The following is a 20,922-nucleotide window of genomic DNA, read 5'->3' on the forward strand; positions in this document are numbered from 1 at the left end:
GGTTATTAACTTTTATATTTCTTCTATTTTTGTTAACATAAAAATAATATGTTTGCCATATATATCAAATTATTCTGTTTGCATTTGCTATATATTCTTTAATAACAATCCACCCTCATCACTATCGAAGTCGAATTCAATTTTTCTCTCCCTTTAATTTATATAGTTTGTTATATCTTATTACTTACGAAATACAACACCTTTTTTTAACAATGTCTCTAATACACAGAAACATGGAGCCAAAAAATTTGATCAAACTTAGGGAACTTGATGCTACCAAGACAAACTATACAATCAAAGTTCGAGTTGTTAGACTATGGAGAAAACCAAACAACAAGAACCCTAACGAAATTTGGTCGATTGAAATGATTATAATGGATGAGGAGGTAAATATTTACCAAATTTTTTTTTCTTTTTATACTATTCAGCACTCTCAACTACATAAATTTTCAGGAACAAAGATGCAGGCAAGCGTGTTCAAAACTTACTTTCCTAAGTTTGAAGAACATCTCCGAGAAAATGAGTGCTACTTCATTTTTAGGCCCACACTGGCCGACAATGACGCAAAAATCAAGCATGTGGATATTATTGGACCACCTTCAAAGGCTCCAAGTATGGTTTTGAATTCACCAATTTTGGTTCCATTTTAAAAGACCCTCTACCTCAGTACACTAGACTCGGTTAGATACCGTATTATTTTATTTATTATTTACTCTTAATTGTTTAACACACATTAAAACTCTTAACGCTCTAACTTTATTTCACACTAGATATTATTGGATATGTTTACAAATGCTATGAGGTGGAGAAGAAACCGGTAAGAGGTGGCAAAGAAGCAATCAAGATGGAGATCAAATTAGAAGATCTGGAGTAAGCAACTCAAATTTTACTTTTTTTTTATTCATTTGCACTTAACTATATTTATGTTATCCATATCAACAATCTTACAGAGGTAGACACATCATATTAACCTTGTGGGAGGAATATTGTCAGCAAATGTTGAACTACATGCAAAATAAGCAACAGGCTCATGTTTTCCTAATTCTTCAATTCGGAAATCTGCATATATACGGACGTAAGTAAAAAATCATGTCATTATTTCATTGTACTTTAAATAACTAACGAATTTATGTTATTACAGATAACAGGACTGTTTCTAATGTTTATGATGTGTTGGTACATGATGTCAGTAGTTCAGTGTCAAGTGTCTGTAATCGTGTTAGTTGGATTTGTGTTATGTATGTAATGTAAGGCCCCGAACCCGGTAGCCCTACTTTAGCGTCGGATTTACTCATAAACACAGTCCTTCAAATCAGAGTTTATTAAAACTTTTTGCGGAATATAAAACATCAATCATTTGTTACAAAACATTAAATCTTTTCTTTGATACCATAACACAAAACTTTATATTCAAAACATCTTTACTTCTTTCTTCAGATGCCAGCCGTTCAATCCATGCCATGCGTCATCCTCTTGCTAGCTCTGTAATCGGCTCACCTGCGTGCATACTAAAAGTCAGCTACGCTGAGTGAGTTCTAGTTAATCAGGTATCATACAATTTATTCCCATATATTACTTCCCGTATCCGAAGACACATATTACTACCTTAACCTTGTATAAATATCCATAGGAGGATCGTCACGTAATATTTATTAAAAGAACCATTACCATTACCCTACCATATATAATTTCCATAGGAGAAACACTATACTATCCATAGAAGGAACACTATACTATCCATAGAAGGAACACTTTACTATCCATAAAAGGAACACTATACCTTCCATAAAAGGAACACTATACCTTCCATAAAAGGAACACTATACCTTCCATAAAAGGAACACTATACTTTATTATTTAATATCCATGTAAGGAGCTAGTCACTTCCCTTGACGATACGTGCAATATCCGAAGATCGTTCACGTACCGTCAAGCAATCATTCGAATATTTCACATTATCCATATAAGGCATACACTTATCTCTTAGGATAAGTGTATTAACAAACATATTGAGTATGCACACAGCCCCGAAAACGTAACACATAAATGGGGCTAGAAACTCACCTGAATTCTGCTTCTTTTCCTGATAGCTGTAAATCCCTTCTTTAACTGAGCTCGGCTGACTGTACAAGTTACACGTATCAATACTCGCCTGATCTAATCTGGTGGCCTAGTATTAGCTTACTTTAACTTATCGCTTTTAATTTATTTTCTAATCAAACTTGGCTTCAGGCGAAGTTGCCGGTTAGGCGAACTTAACCTTAGGCGAACTTAGCTTTACAACGAAGTTGTCATCAGGCGAACTTGGCTTCAAGCGAAGTTGAACCTTAGGCGAACTTAACTTTACAGCGAAGTTGCCATCAGGCGAACTTAGCTTGCAGGCGAAGTTCATCAGGCGAACTTAGCTTGCAGGCGAAGTTCATCACGTTGAAGGCGAAGTTGCCCAGATGAAGGCGAAGTTGCCCAGACGGCCGCTGTTCGGTTTCTTTCAGCATTTTGAGCGATTTTAACACCCTTGCTATGGTTCAATATCATCCACTACGCTTCCCGACCATTTTTGGTCGCTTATACACTAAAAAGCTTGGATCTTTAAACCTCAAAGATCAAGAATCATACCTTTTTGAGCTTGTTTGGAATCTCGTTTAACTTGCTAGCACACTAATCGCTCTCTCTCGGTCCTGCCCGATTCTTCCCTTGGCTCGGTCGGCCGGCGGTATGTGTGCGGTGTGTGTGTGTGTTTTTTGGAGTGTTAGGGAGTTTGGTGAAAATGAAAGATATTTTGGGTTTAGGGGATATTTATACCCCTGAAATCCCATGGACCTAAGGCCCATTCTCATTTAACCCATCTCCATTAATCCAAGTCCATAACCCACGTCCATTACCCGACACTAGCCCGACCCATACCAACCTCTATTCTTTTATTTATTTCCTGATAACCCAAGTAACTTTCCCTCTATTATTAAGTAATATAACTAATATTATTTTGGAATTTTCGGGATGTTACAAGTCTTCCCTCCTTAAAGAGGTTTCGTCCCCGAAACCTAACTTGTTCCCTATAAAAGGAAAACTTCTTATATTTACACGCTTTATTGAATCGCCTTCGTTTTCTGTGTTACCCTTCTTACTTCCGACTTTGCAGTCATCGAATGGTGGTCATGTGTATTAGCTATTTAAGGTAGCTTGTCCATGAGGCCCTCAATGTACCAAGTCTCGTTTCGATCTTCAAGAGGCATTGTCCTAAATCATATTAATGCTAAAGCCTAAGTCGACACTCTATCACAACACGTCAATTTATCATGACTAACATGCATTCAGACAATTTGTACCATAATTAATAAACACCAGTCTAAATTTCAACATAAAACAACACGCATCGAGTCATCAATAAGTTACACATAGATTTAATACTTATGGCTAGCATCTAGCCTTCTTGAATGGCTTCTCTAAGCATACGGAGGAATCTGTTAAACCTCAAGCACTCTTTTCTCCTTCATATCCTCCCTTTGGCTTCTTGCAATCCCTTGCTAGGTGCCCACGTCCTCCACAGTTGTGACACCTATGGTAATCATCACATTCCCAAGAGGAATGTCCTGCTCTTCCACACCTGTAGCAAACACCTAATCCCTTTCTGCACTCTCCGGGGTGTCTCTTCCCACATTTTTCACAAGCAGTGAACCCCTCTTGCCTTGCCTTCTTTTTGCGTGGATCCACCTCATTGGCTTCCTCTGGTTCTGGGGTTGGGTTCTTTTTCTTCGGTTCCATCTTCTCCCCTTCACAGTTGGCAAGGTCCTCATAAATCATCTCGGCCAATTCCACGGCCGAGTCAAATGTTGCGGGCTTACTAGACTTAACCAAAGTGCGAACATTCCGCGGAAGTCCCCTTACGTAACACTTGATCCTTTTAGCTTCGGTGTTCACCATGTCAGGTACCAACCTAGACATGCGGTTGAATTCAGTAGTATACTCCCGTTGTGTCATCTCTCCCGCTTTCAAATTCAGAAACTTCATCTCCACTCTTTTAACTTCTGTATCAGCGCAGAACCTCTTCATCACCATGTCCTTTAGGTCATTCCAACTCATCGCCTTGATCTCTTCACGGGTCTTCCTCTGCTCCACACTCTCCCACCAATACATAGCCTCATCTTCAAAAGATTGAGTGGCATAACCGACAGCTTGGTCAGGACGGCACTCGCTAATGCGGATAACCTTATCCATGGCGGTTATCCACTGAAGAGTAGCGATTGCGTCTCCTAAACCAGTCAGCTTAGGCGTGTCACAACTTTTGAAGGACTTATAGTTGCAACCGCCTCGGCCCCTCTTCCTATCATCATCTTTCACAGACTTTACCTCACTCGAGTCACCCCTTTCCCTCTCGTCATCCTTTCTATTATTACCACCTGCCCCTTCAACGGTTCGTTCACGGCTTCCAGCAGATCCTTCGGGATTCAGGTTCTTCACAGCAGCAACTACAGCTTGAACAATGGCTGCTTGAACCGCAGGGCTAAGTTGAACTTCTTCGTTGTTGTTCTGGTCTCCTCCAGCGGCGCTCCCTTCATCTTCGGTGTGGGAAACTTCTTCTACCGAGGGTTACCGGACAAGACGAGGCCTGCCACGACGTCCAGTGCGACCCCCAGTTCCCACAACTTCTCCAGCTCCAGCCATCAGTATTCTTAAAGGGACAACACAAACATCATCACTCAAGGAACTATTTAGTACAAGGATAGCAAGGCTAACAGGTAATAACAGTGGCCAGCTGTGACTAGCTGATCACGTTGCTTTCCGTGTCCTATTCGCTTCCCTTTATGAGTCTATTTGTGCTGGTTCTACTTAAGCAGTTAGTCAAATCAAACAATCAATTACTTCTATCCTTATCGTTCACGTATCTTTTCTTTCTCATTAACATATATCATTTAATCATATACCTTACCTTTACTGATTTTTGCTTGAGCGACACATGGCATTCTTGAACTGACATCTTCTTTCTTTTCTTACTTAAATCCCATTCTCTGTTCGAGTCTAAGCATGTAGGATGCTTAAATCTCTCGAACTTATGCTCTGATACCAACTTGTAAGGCCCCGAACCCGGTAGCCCTACTTTAGCGTCGGATTTACTCATAAACACAGTCCTTCAAATCAGAGTTTATTAAAACTTTTCGCGGAATATAAAACATCAATCATTTGTTACAAAACATTAAATCTTTTCTTTGATACCATAACACAAAACTTTATATTCAAAACATATTTACTTCTTTCTTCAGATGCCAGCCGTTCAATCCATGCCATGCGTCATCCTCTTGCTAGCTCTGTAATCGGCTCACCTGCGTGCATACTAAAAGTCAGCTACGCTGAGTGAGTTCTAGTTAATCAGGTATCATACAATTTATTCCCATATATTACTTCCCGTATCCGAAGACACATATTACTACCTTAACCTTGTATAAATATCCATAGGAGGATCGTCACGTAATATTTATTAAAAGAACCATTACCATTACCCTACCATATAAAATTTCCATAGGAGGAACACTATACTATCCATAAAAGGAACACTTTACTATCCATAAAAGGAACACTATACCTTCCATAAAAGGAACACTATACCTTCCATAAAAGGAACACTATACCTTCCATAAAAGGAACACTATACTTTATTATTTAATATCCATGTAAGGAGCTAGTCACTTCCCTTGACGATACGTGCAATATCCGAAGATCGTTCACGTACCGTCAAGCAATCATTCGAATATTTCACATTATCCATATAAGGCATACACTTATCTCTTAGGATAAGTGTATTAACAAACATATTGAGTATGCACACAGCCCCGAAAACGTAACACATAAATGGGGCTAGAAACTCACCTGAATTCTGCTTCTTTTCCTGATAGCTGTAAATCCCTTCTTTAACTGAGCTCGGCTGACTGTACAAGTTACACGTATCAATACTCGCCTGATCTAATCTGGTGGCCTAGTATTAGCTTACTTTAACTTATCGCTTTTAATTTATTTTCTAATCAAACTTGGCTTCAGGCGAAGTTGCCGGTTAGGCGAACTTAACCTTAGGCGAACTTAGCTTTACAGCGAAGTTGTCATCAGGCGAACTTGGCTTCAGGCGAAGTTGAACCTTAGGCGAATTTAACTTTACAGTGAAGTTGCCATCAGGCGAACTTAGCTTGCAGGCGAAGTTCATCACGTTGAAGGCGAAGTTGCCCAGATGAAGGCGAAGTTGCCCAGACGGCCGCTGTTCGGTTTCTTTCAGCATTTTGAGCGATTTTAACACCCTTGCTATGGTTCAATATCACCCACTACGCTTCCCGACCATTTTTGGTCGCTTATACACTAAAAAGCTTGGATCTTTAAACCTCAAAGATCAAGAATCATACCTTTTTGAGCTTGTTTGGAATCTCGTTTAACTTGCTAGCACACTAATCGCTCTCTCTCGGTCCTGCCCGATTCTTCCCTTGGCTCGGTCGGCCGGCGGTATGTGTGCGGTGTGTGTGTGTGTTTTTTGGAGTGTTAGGGAGTTTGGTGAAAATGAAAGATATTTTGGGTTTAGGGGATATTTATACCCCTGAAATCCCATGGACCTAAGGCCCATTCTCATTTAACCCATCTCCATTAATCCAAGTCCATAACCCACGTCCATTACCCGACACTAGCCCGACCCATACCAACCTCTATTCTTTTATTTATTTCCTGATAACCCAAGTAACTTTCCCTCTATTATTAAGTAATATAACTAATATTATTTTGGAATTTTCGGGATGTTACATGTAAGCGAAGTTATCACAAGTTCGCTTGATATAGGCGAACTTGTGGAACAAGCGAAGTTAGGGACAACTTCGCCTGAACATGCCAGGTGAAGTTGTCATCTTATATAATCAACTAGGTTACGGCTTGTTTAAAATATAGATTAGAGATCGAGTTAATCATTGTATCGAGTTTACGAGTCCAGTGTTTGTGATTGATATCACGTGTTTACGGTTGCAATATAACGAGTCTTTGTTTATTGTAACGTGTGTTCGATCGTGTTAGCTTGTATCGTCTTCTACGCTCGTAACGTCTTACGTAGGGATTCCGCACCTACGTAGAACGAGATATTCCGTGTAGATCCGGCTGGGAACCTACAATTGGTATCAGAGCTTTTGCTCGTGATTGTGTGGTTCGGGATTATCACGCGGGTGTAGAAATCGTTCCGTTTGACTATTCGCGGGACGAGTTTACCGAGTTTTTGTGTCCTACTCACCTCCCACCATCATAAACAACTCATAACACCTTTGCATACCTCGCAAAACACAGAAATCAAACCTGCAAAACCATCGTGTTCATCAGGCGAAGTTGCCGTCACTATTAGTAGGGTTTCGGCTAAGATATAAGGTTAAACGAAGTTATCCACAACTTTGCCTACCTCTCAAGTTCGCTTATCTCAAGCGAAGTTATCCAGAACTTCGCCACTTCACAAGTTCGCTTATCTCAAGCGAAGTTATCTACAACTTCGCCGAATCAGGCGAATTTAAAAAGGGGAGCGAAGTTAAGAATTCCAGCGAAGTTAAGACTTAAGCGAAGTTATCCACAACTTCGCCTACAGTACTGTTAAAAATAAATTATTTTATTTTTCGAGTTTCTTTGTGTTTCATGAAAGATGACGTCAATAAACATTGCGGAACTGGTGAAGATGGAAGCGGAAGCGGGTTCAGCTACTAAGGCACCGAAGATGCTTAAAGGAACCGATTTTGTGGCGTGGAAGGATCGGTTTGAATAGTATGTTAAGTACCAAGATGCTAAAATGTGGGTGTGCATTCAAGATGGATACATTCCATCAACTGCTGAGTATGAGGGTCGTGATCAGATTAAGAAATACAATAAGATGGAAGAAGAAGAAAAGAAAATGTATGAGGCTGAAAGCAAAGCTCATGCAGCAATAACAATGGCTTTTCCACAAGAAATTCTTCACACCTTCAGGAAGTATAAAACTGATAGAGAGCTTTGGGAAGCACTTGAAAACCGATTTGAGGGTAATGTGGGGATTCGTGCATCAAAGATTAAACTTCTCAAAACCCAACTCTCAGTGTTCAAGTATCTGAAGAATGAATCACTTGATGATATCATCACGAGATATTATCATCTGATGACCGAACTCAGCAATTATTCCATTGCTTACAAAGAAGACGAAATCGTAGAAAAGCTTCTTGATGCTCTCCCACCGAAATGGGAGATGTACACTGTCTTGATGAGAGAAGACAAAGAGTTTGCCGACTATGACTTGGAAACAGCAGTCAACAAACTAAGAACCTTTGAACTTAACATGGTTCAAAAAGAGACACCAACTGATCAGGTTCAGGATCCAGGAATGTATGGTGCAAAAGTTAATGCAAGTTCAAGTTCGAAGTCTGAATCATCTGCTTACTACTCAAAGGGAGAGTCGGGCGCTAACTCAACACATGAAGGACATGTATCTCTCAACATGAATGGTGATGTGTGTTTTGTAGCTGGTGGATCAAATGCTTCTAAACCTCAAGCAACCAAGAGTAGTTTTTCCTCAAGTGTTCCTAACAACAACTACTCTAAGATGCCCATGAGTGTTAAATCTGCTGAACAGCAGTTTGCTCTCTATGCATCTTTCATTGCTTCGTATGAAAATTACATTCAAGGCAAGATTGTTGATCCTGCAACGTTAGACGAAGACTATGATCAGATCGACGCTGATGATCTGGAAGAGATGGATCTGCAGTGGCAGATGGCGATGATTGTGAGAAGGGTTAAACGGTTTATGAAGAAGACTGGTAGGAAGTTTGTGGGTGAAAGACCAGGGTTTGATAAGTCGAAGGTTAGGTGTTACAACTGTCAACAGAATGGCCACTTTGCGAAAGAGTGCACAAATGAACGTGTAGAACGCAGTCAGACCAGGTCTACACAACAGAGTGGTGGAAGTAATGAGAATAGAGCCATGATATCCAGACAGAACGGGGAGTACAACTGGAATCTGCATGTTGAAGAAGTGTTCGAACATGCCAATTTGGCGAACATCGAAACTGCAGATAGTTAGAAAGTGACTGGCGAAAATGAAGCTTACATGGCAGAAGTGGCAGACCAGCTCACCGAGGTAAGTACTAAACTCCCTTGTACGAAATGTGAAAATCTGTCTGAACAATTGACAACTATAACTGATCAGTTTGTTAGTTTGGATGCTCAATTTAAAACATTAAAAGAAGATCATCATTTCACTAAAGCTAGAGAAAACAGTTATAAGGTAAAAATAAAAGCTAGTGAGAAAGATATTAGAAGTCTTAAAGCCAGTCTAGCTGAGAAAATACAAGTAATTGATCTTAGCTATGAAGTGTTAGAAGAGAAAACCAAACTAATAGCTGAAAGGGATAAACAGATAGCTGATCACTTCGTGAAAGTGGTGGAACTTAACAGAAAACTTGAGCAATTCAGAAATTCCTCCGCTATACTTGATCACCTCGTTAGTGATCAAGGTTCCCCATTTAAAAGGGGAGGAATTGGATATCATGAAGTTCCACCACCTTACAATCATAACTATACTTATGATCCTAGTAATCAGAAATCTGTTGATGTTGATTTTGGTCAGACAGTTCCGATGAAGGTTACTATTAAAGAACCAGAAGTTAGTAAAGGCGAAACAAGTAAGCCTGTTTCGAGTGTTAAGATTTCTGCTCCTAGTCCTGTCTCATCAAATTCGGACAAGTCATCCGAGTCGAGTGAGACAAAAGAAAAGGTAGTGTTACCAAAAAGTAGAGAGAAACATAAAACACCTGAAAAGAAATCTCCACTAAACCCGTATGTCCCACCATATGTGAGACAAGCGGGCAGTAATGCAGCCTTAACATCTAAAACAACTATTGAAAAGAAAGTTGAACACAGGAGTTGTTTATGATGTAATCAATTAGGACACCTAATTGCTGATTGCCCTCTGAAGCAGAGATTCAGAGGTGTGAGGCCTTCGAAAACTGAGAACAGAACTAACAGTAATCACTATAATGGTAAAAATGAAAACTCATCAAAGTTCAGAAATTGGACTAATCCAGGTTTTCAAAGAAATCGATCTCAGTTTTTCACTGCTAACAACCAAACCATAAGTAATAATTCATTTAATTCACGAAGGTTTGGATGGCCTCATAGTCAATCTACAAGAAGGTATCCTTTTAGGACTTACAGAAATTATTCTGATACTAACTTTGGACAGCCAAGGTACGGGATGTATCGACCCAAGACCAATAGGTCTTGGGTCCCCAGATTTTAATCCTCTGCTTTAATCGTGCAGGAACAGTTGAACAGGGCTGCAAACAATCTATGGGTTGTGGATAGCGGCTGTTCCCGGCACATGACGGGTAACAAGAACTTGTTACACGAATGGAAACCTGTTCAAGGAGGAAGAGTGAGTTTTGCTGGAGAGAGCGGTGGAAGGATTACAGGAATAGGGACGGTGACTAACGGAAAAATGACGTTAGAGAAAGTGAATTTCGTTGAAGAACTGAAGCATAATCTGCTGAGTGTATCGCAGATCTGTGACAAAGATTACACCGTGCACTTTACCAAGAATGAAGCGATCGCGCTGTATCCTGGTTTCAAGATACCAGAGGATTGGATAGTTATGAAGGCTCCAAGAGAAAAGAATACGTCTATTATGGACATGAGGTCGACTGAGATGGCAACAGAAGAATCGTGTCTTCTGTCAAAAGCAACTGAATCGGAGTGCGAGTTATGGCATAGAAGAATGGGGCATATTCATCTTCGGAAAATGAACTACATTGTCAAGAATGGGCTGGTGTTGGGTGTTCCCTTGAAGAATTTAAACTTTGAAGATCAATGCTTATCATGCAAAAAGGGAAAGCAACACAAGAAAACCCATCACACCAAGAAGGTTAATTCTATATTCAGTACCCTAGACCTACTTCACATGGATCTCTTCGGTCCCGTGAATGTAAAAAGTCTAGGTGGAACATCATACTGCTTGGTGATAACTGATGATTTCTCTCGATATTCTTGGGTATATTTCCTGAAGTCAAAGGATGAAACGGTTCAGATGGTAAAAAATTTGATTACCAAGGTTGAGAATATCATGGGGAAAAGGGTTAAATACATCAGGAGTGACAATGGGACAGAGTTCAAAAATTATGAGATGGAGATCTTCTGCTTACAGAAAGAGATAGAATACCAGTACAGCGCTCCGTATACTCCGCAACAAAATGGAGTGGCTGAGAGGAAGAACAGAACGTTAATTGAAGGAGCCAGAACCATGCTGGCTGATTCGAAACTTCCTGTGGTGTTCTGGGCTGAAGCTGTTGCAACAGCCTGTTATATCCTTAATAGAGTTTTAACTGTTAAAAGACTGAATAAAACATGTTATGAACTTATGCATGGGAGAAAGCCCAACTTGAGTGGTCTCCAACCATTCGGGTCCCCGTGTTCAATATTAAAGACAAATTCTAAATTTGGTGAAATAGCCGACGAAGGTATTTTAGTCGGATATGTTGTTGGGACTCCCAACAGACGAGTCTTTAATACATCGACCAGCAAGGTTGAGGTGGTGTGTAACACTGATATCACAAGTTACAAATCACCAAAACCAAGCACGGGACCCGCTGGGGTTTTCGACTATGATAGGCTTTTTAAATCTTTTAACATGCCTTATTTGGATTGTGCAGAAGTTGATGAAAGAATTGCTACGAATATGCTTTACGATGAGGAAGACAATGTTGTGCAACGACCGCTGTACGATGAATGTCAGCCTTCCTCGTCAAATGCTGTCGATACCCCTGCTGCCTCTACTGAAAAGGAATTCTTCAATCCATTTCACTCTCAATAACAATCAACCATTGATGAGCTACCTTCGAACCTGGAAGACAATCTGGATGTCAGTTCGGTTCCGACTACGAGAGTTCACAAAAATCACCCTTTGGAGAACGTGATAGGTGATCTGTCCGACGGTGTACAAACAAGAAAAAGCTTGAATGAGCACACCTGTGTTTACACAAGCATTAAAGAATCAGGCATAATTAACGAATGCTTGTACACCTGTTTCATCAGCCAGATTGAACCAAAGAACTATCAAATGGCTCTCAAGGACAGCTCGTGGGTCGAAGCCATGCAAGAAGAGTTAGCCCAGTTCAAAAAGATGGAGGTATGAAACTTGGTTGCAAAACCGAAGAATGTGCATGCGATTGGCACCAAATGGGTTTTCAAATGCAAGAGAGATGAGAAAGGGATTATTATAAGGAACAAGGCGAGGCTGGTTGTAAAAGGTTTTAATCAGCAAAAGGGATCTATTACAATGAGGTGTTTGCTCCTGTGGCGAGATTGGAAGCCATTCGATTGTTTTTGGCATTTGCTGCACACAAGGAGATGAAGGTATTTTAGCTAGACGTGAAGAGTGCGTTCCTTAACGGTAAAGTCGATGAGGTTGTGTACGTTGAGCAACTCCGGGTTTTCCTGACCCAGACTTTCCCGATCACGTGTACAAGCTAAGTAAAGCGCTGTATGGACTACATCAGGCCCCTCGTGCCTGGTATTCAACACTATCCGATTACTTGCTTGAGAATGAGTTTGAAAGGGGAAAGATTGATAGCACACTGTTCTTTAAGAGAAAAGGAAGCGACTTTCTACTGGTACAAGTCTACGTGGACGACATCATCTTTGCTGCATCAAAAGTCGCCATGTGTCAGGAGTTTGAGGCCGTCATGAAAAAGAGGTTTGAAATGAGTGCTATGGGTGAACTAACTTTCTTTTTAGGACTGCAGGTTGATAAGAAGAAAGATGGGATGTTCATTCATCAGACTAAGTATGTCCATGATGTTCTCAAACGCTTCAAGATGGAGGACAACACTCCATTTGATACTCCAGTCTGCGTCAACCATAAATTGGGTGCTGATTCAGACAACGATGCAGACGTGGACCCAACCCAATATCGAGTAATAATAGGTTCTTTAATGTACTTAACTGCTTCTAGACCTGATATTATGTTTGCAGTTTGTCTTTGTGCACGCTTTCAGGCAAACCCAAAGGAATCTCATTTGAAGGGTGCGAAGAGGATATTGCGCTATCTCAAAGGCAAACCTAAGCTGGGGTTGTGGTACACCAGAGGAGGAGACTTGGAGTTGGTCGCCTACACAGATTCTGATTATGGAGGGTGCAATAAGAGTCGGAAATCAACAACAGGTGGATGTCAGTTTCTCGGAGGCAGATTAGTGTCATGGCAGTGCAAGAAGCAGACCTCAGTCGCCATTTCAACCTGTGAAGCAGAATACATGGCAGCATCAAACTGCTGCTCCCAGGTTCTTTGGATTCAACAACAGTTGCGCGATTATGGTCTGAATTTCACTCATACTCCTATTTGCATTGATAATACTGCTGCTATCTCGGTAACTAACAATCCCGTAAAGCATAGCAAAACTAAACATATTGACATCCGTCATCATTTTATACGGGATTGTGCTGAGAAGAAACTGATTGTGCTCGAAAAGGTTGATACGTTAGATAATTTCGCTGACTTGTTTACTAAAGCGTTTGACAAAAATCGTTTTCAAAACCTTGTTGAGCTGAATGGGATGTTCAATCCCGAGTAACCGTGTTTTTGTCTTTGTTTAAAAAAAAAAAAACATCACTATCGCTTAGAATTATGTCGGTTGCCTCAGTTTGAAGGACATATCTTCGGATATGTTTGGTCCTCATTTCTACGTGTAGACTATGAGGATAGCCATTAACCAGATGACTGAAAGTGACCGGGGCGGTTTATGATGAGTTTTTATTCTTTCGTTGAAAATTAGTCGTTCAAACTTAGTTAGAAGGACACATACTCGTATGTGGTCGGTCCAGCTGATCCATTGGATCTTCAGGATAGCCGTTTACCTGAAGACTTTGACTTGATCGGGGCGATAGAACTTAAAATTTTTTTTATGGGAGATGAAATTATTTTTCAAGTCTACTACTTCGTAAGAAGTTCCTTTAATATGTTTAACAGAAAGTTGATCCAACCTTGGAAAGTGATAGATATACTGATTCTGTGTGCTTAACTAGTGAAGTTATTAGGCCTAAAAGACTTTAGAACAATCATTGTATGTCATGGTAGCTTCTTATGGTGCGTAAAAGTAGAAGTGATACTAACTAAATCTACTCGATTTTACGTGGAAACTCCTTAAGAGTTGTGTATGTCTCCATATATATCTTTCCGAATGATAGGCAGAAAAGCGATTACCCAGTCATACACGAGCCCGTGAGTGTTCTGATTCCCGTGAAGATAGCGTGTCAAGATACTGCAGTGATCCAGATTCGGGACTTGCAGTAGTTTATCTGAAGTTGTGTAAATACGTAAAAAAAAAATGTGTGTGTGTTATTGAGACATTCTAGTTTGATGATTTCCGCGAGATCATCACGTTCTTACTACGCTCGCGTATATTCCACGCGATTACCACAACACTGCCGATATCCTTGCCAAACATTGAGGATTTTTGGCAGACCGTGGAATATGACTGTCGCGTCGAGCCCCCGGTGATGCGAGCAACGGTCAACAATCAGATTGTTCAGTTCTCATAAGAACAAATCCGGGCGGCTTTGCGGTTTGGAGACGAAACGAGAGACGATCCGACAGACTTTGTAGCTCCATTCCGAGATGGTGCGTTTCTGAGGATGGGATACTCTGGTCCCTTGGGAGATACTCAGAGAAGGAAGGGGTTCTTACTAGATCAGTGGCGCTTTCTCATGCATGTCAGGGAGAAAGGCTGGTACTGATGGGATGGGCGCGACCATGCAGTCGGCGATGACTGCTCTGACTTATAATAAGCGTTACAGCTTTAGTCAGATGGTCTTCTACGAGATAGATCGACAGAGAAGAGCGGTGGCGCATGAGAGATTTATTATGTATCCAAGATTCATTCAGATGATCTTGAATCATGTTGCTCCAACGCTACCTCAGCGCCGCCCAATCAGATATGTAGAAAGTGTGAGTAAAAGGATCTTCGCCCAATGCAGATCTTCCAGTGCGAGGAGCAAACCTGAGCTCTGTCCTCGACATACTCCACTATTCGGGTACTTGATCAACCCGGAGTATGTGCCAGCTCGTGGGGACGAGTTTCGGGACCCGACACCACAACAGGCTGGAGCACCTCAAGCTATACCTGCTACTCCTGTTGTGTCACCGGAGGAGAACGTAGACCTTGATGCTGCGTTTGGCGGTCAAGGCTTCTTTGATATGGATCGGGTGGATCCTGAGGAAAATGTACAAGTCTCGATTGCACAAGTTTCAAGTGTGAATGTGACTAGGACAGCTACAACGGTAGCTGATTCTGATTCTGATAATGATGTGAATGTAGCGAGACGATTTTTGGTAAATCAAGAACGTATTCATGGGAAAAGAAAGAGAACTGATGATGACAGCGAGTCAGATTTTGAAGAAGAAGTACATCAGTTAATTCATAGATCAAGAAGGGAGAGGACAGGTGTAGGATCGGGAGCTGGTGAGAGCTCGAGGGTGGTACGTTTCACCCCACCCGCACTGTCCGGTATGACAATGGTCCCTTCATTGTTGCAAGCTACAAGGCCAAGCGCCACGGATGTTCCCGTGGTGGCTACCTCATCAGCATTCGGCCTCCCACCCACTACATTCCAACTTTCGGCTCCGGAGATTGTATCGTTGCCGCCTCCAACTCTTACTCCAACGGAGGTCGTGGCACGATTTATTGAGTCGACGGTTGTAGCAACTGCAGGATTATCAGTTACGTTGCCACCTGCGGTTACGTTTACGCCTACTTCTGAGGTCCCGGTTACATTAGAAATCCCTCCTCAGTACACTCAAGATATATCACATCTGAGGTTTGATTTCGATGCAACCTTATCAGACTCTGAACGAATAGCAACACTTGAACGGGTCGTGGCAGAACAATCAAGGGTGAATCTTATCCAGACCCATGCTATTCAACGCCTCGTTGCAGAGAATCAGATACAGTCGTCCCTGCTGATAGAACATGGCAAAATCATTGATGCTTTGAAGGAGTTTTTGGCATCTCAGGGGAGACGAGCTGTAAAGGCGATGAGCTGAGGACTAAGAAGCGAAATGATAGAGACGTTGATCCCAATGCATCGAAAGGTGTAGGTGGAGAGTTGCCAAGAACTGAACAAGCTCTTGGGACTTCCACAATTCAGGGGGAGTCGATAAGTGCAGCTGGTGGTGATGATGTGGTGGTAGTGGAAGTTGAGGAGATGGATGATGAGTTTATAGGTGATGATGATGTATTACCAGTTGATGAGATAGAGAAGATTGGTGCAGAGATTGTTATTGATTATGAGATAGAAGAGGGAGAGATAGTAGAAGAGAATGTGGAGCATGAGATTCCGGAAGTCGATAAGGCAGATATGAGTCAAGAGATTGGAAATGATGAGACGGAATGGGAAGAGCAGCCTAGATGGAAAGAAGGCTACGCTCAGTGGTTCGTAAAAACGAAGAAACCGGCGGTCCCTACTATGTTTAAGAAGAGTTACAACATTAGAGGTTATGCTGAATCGAGAAAGGGGATTATTTGCTGGATATATGATGAGCAGTTGAGGCTCTTCGTGATTAAAAGATATGATGGTGTTCAGTACTTCAAGAGGCTGTTGAGATCATTGAATACATTGCCAGAATGTGAAGTGAAAGACTTAGCCAGATTGGGGTTAATAAACAGAAGTGATGATAATATGGCTAGAGTCATTGGGAAGATTGTTTGGAAGGAAAGTATAAAAGACAAGAAGTTCGAGCTGTTGAAACCACAAAAGAGAAAACTTGTTGAAGACAAAGATAGAGGATTGAGAGCAGATGGCAAGCCTTGGATGATCATGAAGTATAAGCCGATCCGGTGTTTAAAAGAAGTGCCGATGAAACAAATGCCCAAGGATGTGCTGAAAGATCTGAAGTGGTGGTATGTAGATTGTGAGACAGCTGAAGCAGTAATGGAGGACGAAGATGAACAAGAGCTGCTGAGAGTTTATGATCCGATGCATCTAGTGAACTTGTCTCAAGCTGATCTGCAGATGCTGAATGAGAAGAAGATATTCTATATTCCTGCTTGGAAAGACGAAGCGAGGAAATATCAAAGAGTTGTTTCTGTTTGTGTACGTGAAGGAGTTCATGCTTAAAGATGAAGATACAAGATTGTTGAAGATTACAAGACACGTGTTTGAAGATAAAGATATGAAACTACTGCCAAGGGGGAGTCTGTTGGTACATGATGTCAGTAGTTCAGTGTCAAGTGTCTGTAATCGTGTTAGTTGGATTTGTGTTATGTATGTAAGCGAAGTTATCACAAGTTCGCTTGATATAGGCGAACTTGTGGAACAAGCGAAGTTAGGGACAACTTCGTCTGAACATGCCAGGCGAAGTTGTCGTCTTATATAATCAACTAGGTTACGGCTTGTTTAGAATATAGATTAGAGATCGAGTTAATCATTGTATCGAGTTTACGAGTCCAGTGTTTGTGATTGATATCACGTGTTTACGGTTGCAATATAACGAGTCTTTGTTTATTGTAACGTGTGTTCGATCGTGTTAGCTTGTATCGTCTTCTACGCTCGTAACGTCTTACGTAGGGATTCCGCACCTACGTAGAACGAGATATTCCGTGTAGATCCGGCTGGGAACCTACATGATGCGACGCGGTTGTTTATAAATTCACCAATTGATGAAATCCTAGAATTTAAGAAAAGGTACATTGTTATTATATATGTTTAAAATAATTACCATTTATATTTTCCTTTACTTTCTAAAGGTAATACTATTATTGTAATGCTATAATTTAAAAATATAATCTGTACAGCCCATTCTTCCATACCAAATTTGTGATCGTACAATTGTAATAGTATTATTTAAAAATTGATTCTGTTTTGATAAAAGCTATTATCAAAACACGGTAACACATGAAAATAGACCATCCACAAGTCTTGATTTTTTTTTATTAAAAGTTACCTACTCATTATAACAAATAATGTTTCATCACACCAGTTTCCTGTCTAACATTGGTGAAGAAACATCCTCTCATCGGTCCGTTGGTACCTCTATGGTCTCGTCACTGGAAGACGAATTTCTTAATGATATTGATTTCATCAACATTCATGAAATTAACGAAATCAAAGAGGTATGTCATTGTTTTTTAAATTTTTTGTTTTTAGATTCATTGAAACATCATTATTAAAATTCTCTTATTTCTGGATAGGTTAAATCCCTTATTGTTGTTGGTAAGATCAAAGCTCTATGCATTGAGAAATCATGGAATTATCGTAGTTGTGATTTATGTAAAAATGGAGTTGAAACCACAACCGTCAGAATTGATAAGGGAGAGAATCCAGCCGATTTTGAAGTGGCGAAGCAGTACAAATGTCTCAATGACAATTGCACTCAGACTATTGTATCATCTCCTATGATTAGGTTCTCAAATCTTTTAACTTTTTTTTTACAATATTAACCATGCTTTATCTTTTTAATTTATTTTAATCATATTTTTAAGATACAAGATCCCCATACGAGTCCAGGATTGCACAGGGACTGTGACTCTTACAATGTTTGAGCGGGAGGCTAACAAGCTTATAGGACGAATTGCTAAAGACGTGCTGGACGAACAGGAACAAGTAAACTTTTTGTCTTTTTTGAATCGTTTTATAATAACATTACTATAATAGTGAAATTCTATAACTTTTTATATTTGAAATTAAAACATTTGATGCTTTTCACAGTCGGCTGAATTTTTAACTCTTCCTGCTGCCTTCAACGTTTTATTAGAAAGAAAGTTCGCCTTTAGGATCGAGATCAAGAACTATAATCTTGATAACAATGCTGAGTATTTTTCCATTACAAAACTGACTGAAGATCTGAACATTATTTCAAAGCGCGAAAAGAATTTCTATAATAATCAGGTAATTTGTTAATTTCTTCATTTATATATAATAAACCGGTCAAAACTGTACATGTAAAGCATGTGAGTTTACATACAAAATGAAGGTTGAAGATTCTGATTCGGTGAACCCAAGTAACTCAGAGTTGCCATTACAGACGGATGTTTCTTTGAAGGTTATCTACTATTTTTACTTATGTTTTCGCTATCTACTTAAATCAGACTAACTATATTGAACTTATAATTCCTTACTTTTTTTATTATATAGGATTCTATTTCATGTACCGCTGACAATGGGACCCCGATTTCCAATAGCAATGAAAGTATGGGCACGGCGGCCAGTGTTGATTTGAAGCGTAATCTTGAAGATGTATACGACGTTGACGAGTCATCCGCTCTGTCATCAACTAAACAACAGAAGATTCACACAAAGGATTTGCGTGATGCAAATTGGAATGAGACGCTGTTGATTCCTAAAACCGAGAAGTAGTAGTCGGTTCCTATTTAATTTAAAAAACTTTCCTTTTTATTGTCTTTTTTTGCATGGTTTGCTGAGACTATGTTTCTTTATATTTTCTGTTTTGATTGTGTTGGGGATTTTTCTTTTTGTTTGACTACATGGAGATTCCTTTTTTTGATAAAATTTTATGATTGGTTATTGCTATGTTTTTATGTGGTACATATGTTTTGCAAAACTTCAAATTAATATTATAGACAAATAATATTTCACTTCCTTAAAGTATAATTACTACAAAAAATATTCCAATTACTATTAATTAATTTTTTCATTAAAATACAATTCTACATTGGTAGGTATATGTATGAATTTAAAGTACCTACATGCAAAATTAAGATAAAATACGAAAAACTTTAACAAAATTTATATTTCTACAAAAAACTACCTACATGGATATTACTTTTTCATTGAAGTCATCAAATTTATATTTATGATGACAAAAATTCTATTTTTATGCTCAATCAAATTACTCTGTTAAGTCTGGACTTTTAAAAAGAGAATTTTTTTATAACATGAGACACGAAAAACTTAAAAAAAATAGACATTCAAAAACAATATAATACAGAATTTTTTTCGTATAGACATTAAATTTAAATTTATGATGATGAAAATTCAATACTCCTGCAGCTAGAGATTCGGACTAATATACGCCCATTCAATAATTCTTTAATTAGGTAAATTTATTTTAAATATATACTTTTTTAGGTTGACTGGTTTATGCTCAATCCATTATCTATGTTAACTTTTGACTTATATAAATATATATTTACCCCAATTTATAATTGTTTTAATTAAGGACAAAATTTACTAACGTAAATCATGGGCATAGATTGATTTTTAACTTTTAAATTTAATCTATTTTTTAACATAAAAGAATATGTTTGTCATATCAAATAATTTTCTTACCTAACGTAAGCCTATATGGAAAAGTTTACCTAACTAATTTCAACTTTAAATAGCATATATATGTAAACTGTTTGCCCTTGCTTTATATTCTTTAATAAACAAAGTGTTCCACAAAGCTTTTCTCTACATAGAGTGTTCCACAAAGCTCTTCTCTACCGGGTGTGATATTTTATCATAGTACTACACCAAAGTTCGTCATTCAAGTAACTAATTCATTACTCTTTTATTTTTATTTAGTAAAATGTTATATTTCATAATAAATACTTTATACATTAAATAAGTTAGGCATTCATGTTGGTTGTTCTACCGTTGGTATTGCCACCGCAACTGCTCCTCTTGATTCCGGTTGTAATCTTGGTTGCTCTTATTTTCTTGGCTTTTACACCAATCAAGGGCAAACCATAGACCATTATAACACTACGTTATGCTTCAAAAACAACTATATTCAGTTGTCGTATATATGCATATAATTATTTGTTAGGCATTTAGAGTTGTGATAACTTTTCATCGTTGTAAGTGGTTAATGATGTGAGTCTATTCGGACGAATAATCCTATAAATATATGCAATTTCACATAACAAATTTAATATGTTACAAGACAAATTAGAATTTTATTATATTTTT

General features: G+C 39.3%; 1 protein-coding gene across 1 annotated transcript; it reads left to right on the plus strand.

Annotated features, from left to right (window-relative positions):
* The first annotated feature begins 233 nt into the window (after positions 1–233).
* On the plus strand, positions 234–19,365 carry LOC143621690 (uncharacterized). Its single transcript, XM_077093036.1, has 10 exons — positions 234–386; positions 429–612; positions 771–870; positions 951–1,075; positions 1,142–1,176; positions 18,201–18,412; positions 18,492–18,612; positions 18,718–18,897; positions 18,983–19,051; positions 19,144–19,365. The coding sequence occupies exons 1-10, from the start codon at positions 234–236 to the stop codon at positions 19,363–19,365; spliced, it is 1,401 nt and encodes a 466-aa protein (XP_076949151.1).
* Positions 19,366–20,922: the final 1,557 nt, after the last annotated feature.

The sequence above is a fragment of the Bidens hawaiensis genome, unplaced genomic scaffold, assembly GCF_021521415.1.
Source record: "Bidens hawaiensis isolate Kalapana, Puna unplaced genomic scaffold, B.hawaiensis_p1.1 tig00002935_1, whole genome shotgun sequence".
NCBI lineage: Eukaryota > Viridiplantae > Streptophyta > Magnoliopsida > Asterales > Asteraceae > Bidens > Bidens hawaiensis.

Coding starts and splice junctions, on each gene's coding strand:
- LOC143621690 (XM_077093036.1), top strand. CDS start 234: ATGGAGCCAAAAAATTTGATCAAACTTAGGGAACTTGATGCTACCAAG. Junction 387..428: donor TGATTATAATGGATGAGGAG/GTAAATATTTAC, acceptor TATACTATTCAG/CACTCTCAACTACATAAATT. Junction 18,898..18,982: donor AGAATTTCTATAATAATCAG/GTAATTTGTTAA, acceptor TACAAAATGAAG/GTTGAAGATTCTGATTCGGT.